The sequence below is a fragment of the Calonectris borealis genome, chromosome 4 (assembly GCF_964195595.1).
Source record: "Calonectris borealis chromosome 4, bCalBor7.hap1.2, whole genome shotgun sequence".
Lineage (NCBI taxonomy): Eukaryota > Metazoa > Chordata > Aves > Procellariiformes > Procellariidae > Calonectris > Calonectris borealis.
Window position 1 is genome coordinate 78,520,729 of NC_134315.1, and position 13,055 is coordinate 78,533,783.

The 13,055-nt window shown below is 36.8% G+C and overlaps 1 protein-coding gene across 16 annotated transcripts in view; it reads right to left on the minus strand.

Annotated features, from left to right (window-relative positions):
• BLTP1 (bridge-like lipid transfer protein family member 1) overlaps positions 1-13,055 on the minus strand; it is a 129,229-nt gene that overhangs the window by 5,735 nt on the left and 110,439 nt on the right. For 11 of the 16 annotated variants that reach the window (XM_075150228.1, XM_075150229.1, XM_075150236.1 and 8 more), the window contains 13 exons: positions 12,043-12,204; positions 11,787-11,926; positions 10,514-10,715; positions 9,893-10,096; positions 9,598-9,777; positions 6,570-6,707; positions 5,953-6,213; positions 4,664-4,814; positions 4,200-4,357; positions 3,482-3,674; positions 3,056-3,273; positions 2,150-2,401; positions 1,375-1,578 (listed from right to left, as the gene is read on the minus strand). In XM_075150228.1, coding sequence (XP_075006329.1) covers positions 1,375-1,578; positions 2,150-2,401; positions 3,056-3,273; positions 3,482-3,674; positions 4,200-4,357; positions 4,664-4,814; positions 5,953-6,213; positions 6,570-6,707; positions 9,598-9,777; positions 9,893-10,096; positions 10,514-10,715; positions 11,787-11,926; positions 12,043-12,204 — 2,463 coding nt within the window. The remainder of the gene's footprint in view (positions 1-1,374; positions 1,579-2,149; positions 2,402-3,055; positions 3,274-3,481; positions 3,675-4,199; positions 4,358-4,663; positions 4,815-5,952; positions 6,214-6,569; positions 6,708-9,597; positions 9,778-9,892; positions 10,097-10,513; positions 10,716-11,786; positions 11,927-12,042; positions 12,205-13,055) is intronic. The other 5 variants (XM_075150231.1, XM_075150233.1, XM_075150227.1 and 2 more) reach the window with 2 other exon arrangements.

Below are 13,055 nucleotides of genomic sequence, written 5' to 3' on the forward strand. Positions count from 1 at the left end.
CATCTCATGATAAGAAGGGCAGAGGAAATAAGTGTCAGTACCATAACATCTAAGCACTTCTAAGAATCTTTGTTGGTTTTTTTGAAGCTTAAAGTCCAAATTTTATCCATGTGACCACCCTATCACAGCTTTGTTCTAATAATGAGCTTTCAAGTTAAGTGAGATAGAGATTCAAAGTGTGCCCTTTGTGTTTGAAAATATGGTAGCACTTAAAATGAAAATAAATGTTTCTGATTAATACAAATAATACCTAAATTCATCGGGGCAGCATTGCTGTCAGAAATCACTGTTGACCAGGAATCCAACTTTGTCACAAGACTTTTACCATAGTACACATGCAACATCATTTGAATTAGTTTTCAGTTGTTAAAATTGTGAGAAGACAAAAATGTTAAGAAAAGTTACTATTTCATCATAAAACTGCTGGTGTATGATTATTAAGAAGATTATATCCTTTATCATGCTCCCAAAAGAATGGCTACAAAAGGTCAAACAATCAAATGTTGTTGTTGTTTATATACTTAAATGCTCCGGATGTAGCAAAACAGGGCTACATAAAAACACCTACCAGACAGCACCTCTATTTGTGAACTTCAACCACTACACCCTGTTGTGTCTTTCAGAAGGAATAAATATTAGAATAGTGTGTCAATAATTTAAATTTTTTTTTTTTTCGAGAAAGAATCATCTGCTCATTTCTCACTATATGCCATATTCTGCTATTCACCCTTTCACAGAAATTCTATTGGCATCATCTACTGTTTCTATAGTTTGTGAATGAAATAGTGACAGCTGTATTTTAAGATTTCTTTTAACACTATCTTGAAAGTTTTATTTTCCAATTAACAATGATTTAAAGATATGATTCAAAATGTTTTAGGGCCTAGAGGCAGCTGAATGTTGAAAAGCTTTAGGCAGATGAGTAATTTTCAAGTGTTAGTCGTAAGTGGTGACAGAAGCCTAAAATACATTCCTACTTCAGCTTAATCCATAAATCCTTCATATACAGTGAAATATATCCTCATGTTACAAGATCACAACTGGATGTGAAACAAGAAATTTTTTTGCATACAGTGAAAGAGGAAAAGACTAGAACTACTGCAATGCTAGATACATAAATGTATCTAAACAGAACATTTTGGCTTTACTGGACAGTTTGAAAAAGGACTTAGCTCAGTAACGCTTCCAGCTGTTCAGCATATTGCTATGCTTCATTCCACAGTTCACCGTAAGGTTCTCAAGAAGAAACAATTTCCATTATTTCAAATTCCCCGCTCCCTGAAGTCCACTTGAACTTTAGCAGCTTTTGAACAGCCCAATCTGCACTGCCTGGCAAGCAGACCAATCCCAAAACTTAATGAACGTGAATCTAACCTTCATTCCTTGTGGCTGTAACGTAATTGAACCACTCTTTCACACTGGCAACTCCATGTGGGGGGTTTTCATGGCGGCGCCTTGTTATCTTAGTGATTGTCGCCATGGGGCTTTCGAGGGCTCCGCACGGTTTGGTGACCATAGTGTTATGGCCCAAATGGAAGTCCAGGGTTTGCACAATATACGTGGAGTGTTCACTAGTACCTGCATTGAAGGTGTGGGTGGCATGGAGTGAGAGAGAAAAAAAAAGGAAAAAGCAGCTTGGTAAGGGTAGTAGGATTTTTCCTCTCACTCTTCTCTCCTCGCACAGGTATTTAACATGAATAATTAGTATGCCAGTGGCATTAAAAATGGGTATAAAGCTTGCAAACAACAGAAAAATTAAATCCTCAGCAGCTACAGACAGTAAAAACTTCACAATATGAAGACAAATACAAGCAGTAAGACCATCAAAATTCATCATACAGAAACAAAAGGACTACAGAAACACAGACATGCAATTAACAAGGCAGACAATCCACTTTGTAGGCATATTATCAGGGACATATCTAGTATATTTGAAAATATACTTTGCATTATTCCACAGATAAAGCAAATTGTGGTAAAGATGGAGAGGGAACAGATTATTATTTTAGGAAAGTGATGTATTTTTTGGAAATAATCTTGATTCAGACTTAAAGAAAATAAGTTGTTCTTTGATTTCTTCTTACATATCAATACATCCTTAAAACTCATTTAAAGGAGTTTTGAGAAGTGAGGAAATGGTTTAAATTACCATCTTCCCAAACTTTCTGGGCTTCTGTCCAAAATGCAATATTGGGTTCTTCAAGGTGAAATAAGGCCCACGATTTTGAACGGAAATTAGGTCCATGAAAACAAGCCAGCGTCATATGGTTTCCATGCAGGCTCATGGATCCTCCAAATTGCATTCCATCTTCTGGCAATGGCATCTGAAATAAGGATATATGGCACCCAGATACCACTTTCAAAACTCCTGGCCAATGGCGATGATGGGCTGCATCCAACACTGGAAAGTAAACATGCAATAGCAAGAACAAACTTTAGGAAAGACAAAGATACAGAAAAGATTGCTGCCACATTTATATTTTTAATAAAACATGGAATTATGAATGATATTTTCTAACCTATTTTGTTGACACTGTTTCATCTTTGTGATCTAAGGTGGTTGTAGCTTAAGAGTACCTGAACAAGCACACTTGGAAATCAATGACTCGTTGTGTTCAGACAAATTATGGTTTCAGCTCATGATTAATAGAAAGTAAGAATAACATCACACTTCCATGGCTACTCAAAGTAGAAATGTTTTTTTATAAATAGCATCAAAATAGACTGTGAAAACTATTTCAACTGTATTGAAACAGTTTGAAAACAGCAAAAAAGATTTTTTTTGTCTTTTATTTTTTAAACAAACATACATATTTTTAACTAAAACCCGAAAATAACGTAAGTTAGTTCATTATTGTACCCCAGGTCTAGCAGGCTACCCAAGATATTTGCATTCTTCATTGAAAGGTTATTGCCAGGCCAAATTTATGGGAAAAATGTACTGAAGAAACTATTTCAAGTCAAATAGATATACTTGCATGTATAAAGTTGCTCAAATGAATTTTTGCAATTAAAACATCCACTTGGGAAGTATACTCTCTTTTGTACCACTTACATTGCTCATGTGAGCTTCTTTCTAAGTTGTTGGCCATTGTCTTGGGAGGGAGATAAGGAACAGGTCCCCAGGTGGACAAAGCTCGCTTGCTTGTATCAAACTGCTGAGTAAAGAACTCCTGGAGTTTCATTCCTATTTTTATTAGGTCTGGTGTAGTCGATCTTGAAATCATCACTTGGAAGATATCCCATTTCAAGTCCCCGTGGACAAATATCTCGCTAGATATTAAAAATAGCAAGAACATTAGCAGTTAATCTATTTCCTACTGACAATTAAAATAAAAAACAAAACACACACCACAACAACGAACCCTTTGCTTTCTAGCAGACGCTTACATTTTTGGTTAGCAATACTGGACAGAAGACATATAAGCAGAATTTGACCTTCTCAAACATTATACATTTTAAACACAGGAAGCAGTATTACCTTTTATCAGAGATGCTCGAGTCCAAAGCATTATACAGATTAATTTTCCATTCATCCTGTAGTTTAAGATCAGCATTACTGAAGATTCCCATTAGGATACTGGACCCCATATAGTCAACACGTGCTTCAGTAGAACCCATGGTAATTTGAATTTTATGACTGGGCTGTTGGTTTGGGTGTTCAGAAATATGAGCTGAAATAGAACCAAAGCAGTACAGAAATAAACTATTAAAGATAAGAAAATCAGTTTTTCCAGTGATATCACCCTTATGCCATCCACATGATACAGAGGGACTGAGAAAGCACTGCTTTTTTCCAGATGCATGGGGAGTTCATGATTCTGGTGTAGCGCCAGAACACCCAGCCTCTTTCCAAAGCCAGTTTTGCATTTCCCAGACCGTAATCACTTGTGAAATTCTAGGAGGAGCTGAAGTGCTATCAAATCTTTCACTTGCCATCTGTCCAGACAGCTTGAAGGGGGCTGGAGGGTTGCACAACTAGATAGTGTAATTTTAAAGCAACCCTGAGACTGAATCAGCCTCTGATGAGAAGGCTATCCCTTCAACTCAAAGTGTGTTTCATGGTCGGAACGCACCAGTAAAAATCTAACGGTTTTATATGCTAGCAGGTTCACAAAGTGAGGTACTATGTATATTCATTAGTTTTTCACATTTATTGTATGGAGCATATACTAATACCAGGCAGCTTTCCAACTTACCCACCATCTCCAGGGTATTAACATCTATGGTACCTCCAACAACTCCCCCTCTGGAGTCCAGCTGTGATCTTCCCAAGCCAACAGACATGCTAATTTCCCGATCTCTGCTACTACCCACAGATAGACGACCCTGGCTTTTCAAACCACTGGTGGTCCACCTAGAGCAGAGGTGAAAATAGACAACAATTTTCCAGGCTGTCAAAAGAGAAACTGAAAATTATTTACTGGAAAGCAGTAAATAATCTGGTTTAGGCATATGTGACTTCAGGATTAAGCATCTACCAGTATTCATGAGGAGCTTCACAGTTCAAAACTGAAAAAGTTAGGATTTTAAAGCTAGATTTTAGTTAGGATTTTAAAGCTAACAACAGGCTGTTAACAGTCTGTGGGGAAAACGTTTTTTTTGTCCCCAAAACAACACCGTCTGTTAAATTAAATCATGCTTGAACGTGTTTTATACTTACGTAGTATTGCCCATTACATTGCTCATATTCATTTGGACATTTAATTGTTTTAGGTTCATAGCAAATACAACCAGTGTTTCCCATGGTGTTCCTTGCTGGCTTCCAGCTTTATTTGACTTATTAAATGGAGTTGATGTTTTTGAGAGAGTATCTAAACAAAAAAGTAGGCAAAAATTTAAATTATTCCACATGCTAGGAAAAACTGGCAGAATATATCCATTATACATATTACAAAAGGACAGACTAACACCATATTTAAGAAGCGCCACAAAACTACGAGTAAGGATAAGTGAGAACTACAGCCTTTGCAATATGCGTTGCTTTAGTTGTCATAGAAATTGACTCATTTTACACATTTATTTTACACATTTATTTTTACTAATGCCTTTAAGAGAAACGGTTTTTAATTTGCAGTTGGTCATGCAAGAGCATATTTTAAGTTATTTAGCTATTTAAAAACACCAGTGTATTCAGAAAATGAATGTAGTATTTGAATATTCAGGTAGCAGTTACTTGCACAAGTGCCAAGTCAGAATTTCAAGTATTAGGGTTTTCCTTGCTCTTCTCACAGAAATCCTGGCCATACTCTTACAAGCCTGTGCAAAATTGCATTTCCTATCAACAAGCCACTCTACCAGCCATAAAACCTTCTCCAACTATGTCTTCTTCTAAAAACTGTTTATATATAACATCTTGGTAGTGTTCTAAATAGACAAAATACCTGTCCTTTCTTTTCCTCACAGATATTTTTCCTAGACTAAAATAAGCACCATACTTCTAAATCTCCACACAGCCAGTGCTATAAGATACAATACAATAATGTTTATAGCAAAAGAAATTAAAAGTTACTTTATTTCTTATACAGAAACTACCCTTATTTAGACCTCTTAGAATATGCCCAAAGTCTCAGATGAAATGAAATAACCGACCTCACCTGTGAGCTGTGATATTGACCCTCTGCTAAGAGCATGGTAATTGCTTGGATGAGAATAGAGAGCCAAGATGACAATGCAATCAAATTAAGCTGCAGAACTCGCCTAATCCCAGCTAAACAACTCCTGCTCTAGTAAAAGAAACTGCCATTTTATAGAAAGAATGCTAATAAACTACATTTTGTTTGATTCATCCATTTCAGACATTTTCCTTTCTCTAAGCCATTGACTCTCCACTCCCAGGCACAGTGGAAAAGAATAGTTTATGGTTGCTTTCTACAAAGCAGTAATGACATACTTTTTTCATACAGCTGATAGAAATACTTTAAAAACCTAAAGAAATCATTGTCTACTAACCTCTCTGAGGCACTGAAGAGTCAGACACGCTCCTGGATCTTGTAACAGCTGGAGACTTTAAGGTATGAGATGCTGTCCCAGGTGACATACTGCTGCTTGCATTATGTTCGCTAAAAACATTAGGTGACTGTGCCATGTGTGTAAATGAAGCAGATTGGCAGGGCTGCTCCCACGTCCTACAGTATGCTTTGCGTGATGATTCAGGAGAAAGATGCTGGCTTACCCCTTCAATTGAATCTGGTGTTCCAGGACCCGATGCTACTAGAAAAAAGCAGCACATGAAAGGCAGAAAAACTATTTAATTTTTGTTTAACAATATGCTCCCATATACTAAAAAGTATTTGCAAAGTGTCAAAATATATTTCATTTATTGTAACTAAAGGTTTTCTAATGTCTTCATTAATATAAGCTCTTTAAATAATTTAATGACCTACTGTGGAAATTTTTGATCTCTTCTTTCTAGGATTTTCTAATTAGAGTGACTGCATATGGACTAAATTATAATACATTTATTTCTAGTCACATATGTAATAATACACAAGTAATAAATGTTTCTAAAATTCCTACTATAACCCCTTGTACAAAAAGCTTTTTCATGATAAGAAGCAGTATCTTACCTGGCAGATTTATTGTCTGATCACCTAGGAAGAGCCGTCTAGCAATGCTTCTCCTGTACCAAGCCCTTGGAAAGGCTAGAATCTCACTGAGTCGGCGCATATCGTATTTAAAAGAAGCAGATCCTATATCACAGACAGCTGAGAAAGAAAAAGCATATATGCACAACTGTAAACTCTCAGTAGTACCACGTTCTGGTAACCAAATCTAATTAATAGGTGTTCAACATAGTCAAATATTTCTTTACCTAGCAGGACAGTCTCTGCTGTAATGAAAAAATAGTTTTCCTGAGATGTTGCCATTTCTCCAAATCCAATATTATTATTATCCACATTTCTTAAAGGTGAAATGGAACCTAAGAATGTAACTGATGTTGGGTCCTACTTGTGTTGTATGTGCCTCAGACTCCTCGTCTGAGGGCTTTAATGGCAGATAATCACAACCATTCTGCTGTTTGCCCACTAAGTCAGGATCCCATGTGCAGTAGGGGAAAATAAATAAATATAAATAACAAGCAAATCTTTAAACCCCACTTTTACTTCAAGGTTCCTTGAGTATTCAGGAGTCCAGCTCTCACTGTAGCTTCATAGGTACCAGGTGGCAAGGTGGTGAAATTTGACAGCTAGTAACTGAACACAGACTGCAGAACTACAACACCGAGTTAGACATGCAGCAGTGCAGCCAGAATTAAGATAATAACACACAGCAAATGTTAGACTGAAAAAAAAAAAAAAATTTAAAAAAAAATCATGAAGAACACAAAGAAGGCAGCTTGTGATCTAGGAGATTCAGCTGTCATTTTTAATAAGCACAGTGTATCATCTCTATAACACCACATTTAATTGTGGTACATAATCCACTTTGATTTTTTTTTTCCCTTCTATGGGGAGGTTGCTTGAAAACTAGACTATTTCTAGTCTTCATATAAAAAAGGAAAAAAAGGGCAAGTGAGTGTAAAAGATTTTATCCTATTCAGGTAACAAAAGAAAGCTGTGAAATACCTGTTTCGGAAGAGAGGACTATGAAAATGAGTGGTTAGTGTTTACCAAACTAGGTCCAACTTAAAGCTTAACCAACTTTGAGAATAAATTTAACGTAAAGTTCTATTATTATACTAGTTTATCTCTGTTATAAAATGTATTAAGAGATGAATCAGCAATGAGAATCTGAGTTTGTTCATCTTTCTGTTCTGATGGAACAGTGACGTAAAAGAGCGTTCACACTAGGGCAGTGGGTGGCCTGCTGAAGTTCATTCCCTTGTTGCTCACTCCTGTATGTGGAGACTTACTAAAGCTATAGTATATAGACGCTGTGGGCATACTGCGACTGCTTTCTAACTTTAGCAAGCAAGTCAGTGCAGCGTAACACATCGAGAAAACACTGCAGAATTCCACCAAACGAGCTGAAAAGAAACCCAGCCCAAAGCCCAACCCTCATTGTACACTTTTTCTTAGCGATTTGTAGTTCCTTCAACTGATTGCTCTAAGAAACATACATTTTTGGATTACCATTGCTCTTTTTGATCACCAGCAGTAAAACACATTCGCAATGGCCACACCAAAGTGAAATGGCATATTTAGAGGATTTCAAAACCACTATTTTAAATCTAATGATGCATGACGGTGAGAAATAAATGAAATATTTAGGATTTTTTTTTTTTGGTTGGGAAACAAGGACTACTGGTATAGCTAATATAAAAATATTTAAAAGCTAACCAAGCTACTGAGTTTGTCATTGAAACAAATTATGTAAGTGAGAACAGATTAGCATTACATGTTCCGTCTCATTGCCATTTATGTAGTCATGTATTACCGCACTGCAGTCATACAGACTTTCGGAGTTCTCAAGAAACAGGGTTAAAACATGAAGGGCATAGGTGTTGCTCAACAACCAATACTATTCAAAGACTCTAGTCTCTGAGGAACAGAGCTAATGTATGCTATGGGATTTTATACCTGAAAAAAAAAATACATTGTGCCATTAGGTGGAAAATAACCACCCTCTTTTGCATGCGAAGACCATATAATAAAGTTGACATACTCAGATTACTACTAAATAATGACTTGAAATCACTTCCTTCTGATAATACCTGACAGAAACATCTGCAATACAACTAAAATGACATGTAACTTAAAACTGACTAAACACAAACAATTTAGGCTTGATCTCTGTTGTAGGTTCGCCCCGGCTAACAGCCAAATGAACTGCTCACTCATTCCAATCTCCTGTGGGAGAGGGAGGAAACAGAAGGCAGGTAAGGAGACTTGTGGATTGAGGTAGCAACAGTTTAACAGGGAAAGCATAAGCTGTGCATGCAAGTGAAGAAAAAAAAATAAAAATTATGCTTCCCATTGGCAGGCAGATGTTTAGCTATTTGCTGGAAAGCAGGGCCTCAGCACACCTAACAGCCGCTTGGAAAGACAAATGCCACAACCACCAATATCCCCCCTTCCTCCTCCTTTCCCTGAGCTTTTATTACTGAGCGCAACATCATATGCTGTGGAATATCCCTTTGATCAATTTGGGTCAGCTGTCCTAGCTGTGTTCCCTCTGGGGCAGAGGGGGAAAGAGAGAAGGCCTTGAGGCTGTGCAAGTACTGTTCAGCAATAGCCAAAATGTTGCTGTGTTATCTATACTGTTTCAGCCACAAATTCAAAGCGTAGCACCATATGGGCTTCTCTGAAGAAAGTTAACTCCATCCTAGCCACAGCCAGTACAATCTCAAGATATTTAAGGGTCATGTTAAGTCACATGGACTGATGTCAGAGGTGTGGTTGAGCAAGCCCATTTATTACATTATATGAATCAGGAGGCTAAAAAGGTGCATCTGCAAATAGGTACTCCAAGTGCCATTAAAATTTAATGTATCAATCCCTACTTCGTTCAAAAAGAGCAAAAATTTTACTACACGCTACAAGTATTCGGCTCTCATATAACATCTACAAAAGCTGCTGAGAGTTAAGTCTCTCGCTGGAACAGCAATTCAGTAATTAGCTGAAAGGGTGGGATTAAAATGAAACAAGCATTTACCAGATATGTTTATCAATGTAGTATCCATCTTGCTGGTAGCTTTGCTCGCAGACTGACTCTCAAAAAAGGAGGAACCACCCGAACGCCTTATTCGTGACAGGCTGACTTTCACAAACTCAAGGTTAATGCTCAAAGAATCCTTCCGGCCAGTGACCGAAGTTGGTTCCTCATCCACATTACCTAGAAATAGAAAGGAAAAAGTTCAATCTTCTGTGACCTTTTGAAATCTTCAGTTCAGAAAACCATGCCAAACTTGAACAATGTTCATTAAAGCAAACAAAAACTTGTTCTGTACCTAAGGCTCCTGATCCAGGGGTTAGAACAGTAACAGCAGATTTTTGTTTTCCAGCTCCATATGGATGGAACACGTAAAGGGAAAAGTCAGACATGCAGGCGGTAAAGCTCAGGCCTGAAGAGCTGCTACTAGAAGTAGTCAGGTCTGACTGACTGCTGCTGTGCCGTGTTCTGCCAAGAGGGCTGCCAAGTCCAGGTGATGAACCTGAAGTCAAATTTATTTTTTTGCAAAAGTGAGTTTTAGTACGAAAACATTTTCCAACATGAAATAATACTGATTGTTACAGCAATACTAAACAGACCAAATGCACATCAGGTTATGCCCTTTTAGCAGCAATGTAGCTTAAATATTCTATGTATTGATGCCAGCAGTATCTCTTTTTATAAGAGATAACTGAACTCACTTAACCAATGCAAGAAAAACTCCAATATACTGTATCTGTGCAAGCTTTTACAGGAATCTGATACAACATGGACGAAATCCTACTGAACTCACTAATACATAAAAGTCTCACCTTAAGGTGTGTAAAAGCTTATCTTCTGCTCTAATTTTAGACAACAAAACATTATATTTATTTATGCTACAAGCCGTATGTAGTATAAACATTCATATACATATTACCTGGTACTCCAGATTTACTAACTGAATTCTTTGAGCCACTCTGTGAAGTAATACCACCAACTGACACATTTTCTGATGGATACGTTGTGCCTAATGTTTCCAGTTCTCCTCGGTTTGAAGAGAAAACAAGGTCCAGGGAAGGCAACTTCAGCATACATTCAACTCTTGATACCGGCAAGCAACTGAACTTGATTTGAGAGGGCTGAAAGACAGAAAGAAAATAAAGCATTCAATGAACAAATATGAAATACTAAAAACATCTCAAATTTGGCTTATAGAGTGCTATGTATTTATTTTTTAAAACAAATTACAACCTTTTGAGACTGGTTTTAGAATTAGTAAGATAACTGTATACAAGTTGATACAGATACATTAATTTCAGGGAATCCCTCCAACACCAGGGCTATTATTTGGACCAGTTTTTGGTAGACTTAGACACAGGAAGCCTGGATGCAGCAGAGGACATGTACGTCCCCCTCTCCTCTTCCTCCCCAAGTCAATTCGTAGCTCATCTGATGCGAGAATTATGCAGAATCACTTGAGCTGATTGTGAAAGCTTCAGTTTCCCTCAACACATTCTTGGCCAGATGAGTTTGCAAGTAAAAGCTGAGAGAGGCTACAGATTGTTGTGGTTAATTTTCATAGGCATAAAAAAAAAAACCGCATCTGTTAGAATGTGTTGTTCAGTTTGGGAACATAATCAATTTTATACCAGGAAAAAATGTTGTTTGAGCAAAGTGGAAAAATATAATGGCAACGTTCAGATCAAGCTCAAGTGCTCTGAATCACTCTGCGGTAGCACTTTTCTCTCTTACACATATAAAAAGCCCAGACCCATCAAATATTAAGCAGTATGAATAATGCCTTGTAGATGATAACTGTACATTCCTACGTTCTCCATATAAACTGAGAAAATATTCAATTATTATTTTTGTTTTGTAATGGTACCTATAAACAATGGAGAGAAATACTAGTTATGAAAGATATTTTCAAAAAAAGTCCGAAAGAGACAAAGAAGAAGTAATGATTAAAAATGCTCAGAACTTTCGTGACTTCTCAATATAGCTCATTTCTTTGGTCTCCATGGGACTAAAATGTGTCAGAACTTCTGCGGAAATAAGTCCTATTTTATCATCACACTAGACATTAATATCTCAGAAAGGACACTTGAAAATATTTTGTATTTTTTAAAAAGCAAACTTAGAAGCATGGATTGTCTCAAAGACTGTGACTGAAGTTACTTACTATAATGAATGTTGAGTTAAAACCTCACCTGAACTCGTACATAAACCACCACATCTACAGGGAAGGATGAATATGCTGATGTCGAGGATGATACTAACGATGTTGTGGACTCTTCTAAGGTATCTTGTATATCAAATTGCCCCATGTCTTCATCCTGTGAACTAACAGCTTTTAACAAGGACAAGAACTCATTAGAAAGTGGACTTTAAAGGGAAGAGCAGCTCAATGCCACCAGAAGACAAAAGAAAAAGCGTGGAGTACTAGAATACAAATATACAACTTACCTGTGTAATTCCTTTCAATGGGTGTAATCGGAATGGTTTCAAGAGCTTTCTCTAGGAAGTCCAGTAAGCAAGGGCTAATCACCATTTCCTCTGGCAATGATTGGAGTGCAACCCATGCATACAGTTTAGCAGTTTTCACTCCACCACTTCCTTTCCCTTTGGCTGCAACATTAAAAGATAAATTTGTCTAATGTAATACCACTCAACAGTAGCTAATAAACATTAGAAGACACTTCATAACTAACAGCTGTTTCCTCTAATTCTCTGTATCATCATCTGAAAAGGCATAAATCAGATCAGTTAGAAAAAATTAAGCTGAAAGTTTTCAGTAAGAAAACGGCAAAAACAACTATTAGTCTGTCATGCTTTATTGTAATTCCATTGCACATGTTCTTGACCAAGCACTCTTACGTCATCGTCACCACTTCACTTTTTAAAAAATAGCACTGAAATCAGACACACACAATTCTTCTCCAAATACACCATGCAAAGTAACCAGCTGACTGGAAATGAAAGTGGAATTAGGAAAAATAAATACGTGAGCCTGGGAAGAATGTCAGTTTAAACTGAGAAAATACAACAAAAAATTAATATTGTAAATGGCAAGTCTCATTATATTTATGCAAAGAATAACTAAAGATTCTAAACCAGCATTTTTAAAAGCTTGGAGCTAGCCAGAGTATAAACTAATAAAAAAATGGTTGTCTTCTAAACCTGGGGAAGAGGCTAGCACTTGGTTCCACGCTCACCAAAATATAAATATGCACAGAAGGTATTAGGACCAGCTCAATTACTGCTCTATGAAATACAGCTATTAGAATGGAGATAAATGAAGATATTGATTTTAAATTCTCCAAGAAAAAGATAAACATTAACTAAACGACTAAAACAGAGTTTAAAAATCCTTTTATTTGCTAAAAAAACCAAGCACTGAATTTTCTATTTCTATTCTGTCTAGTGCCTCTGACTAGATTGTCCTATCTTGCTCTTACCGGAGACCAAAGACAGTAAGA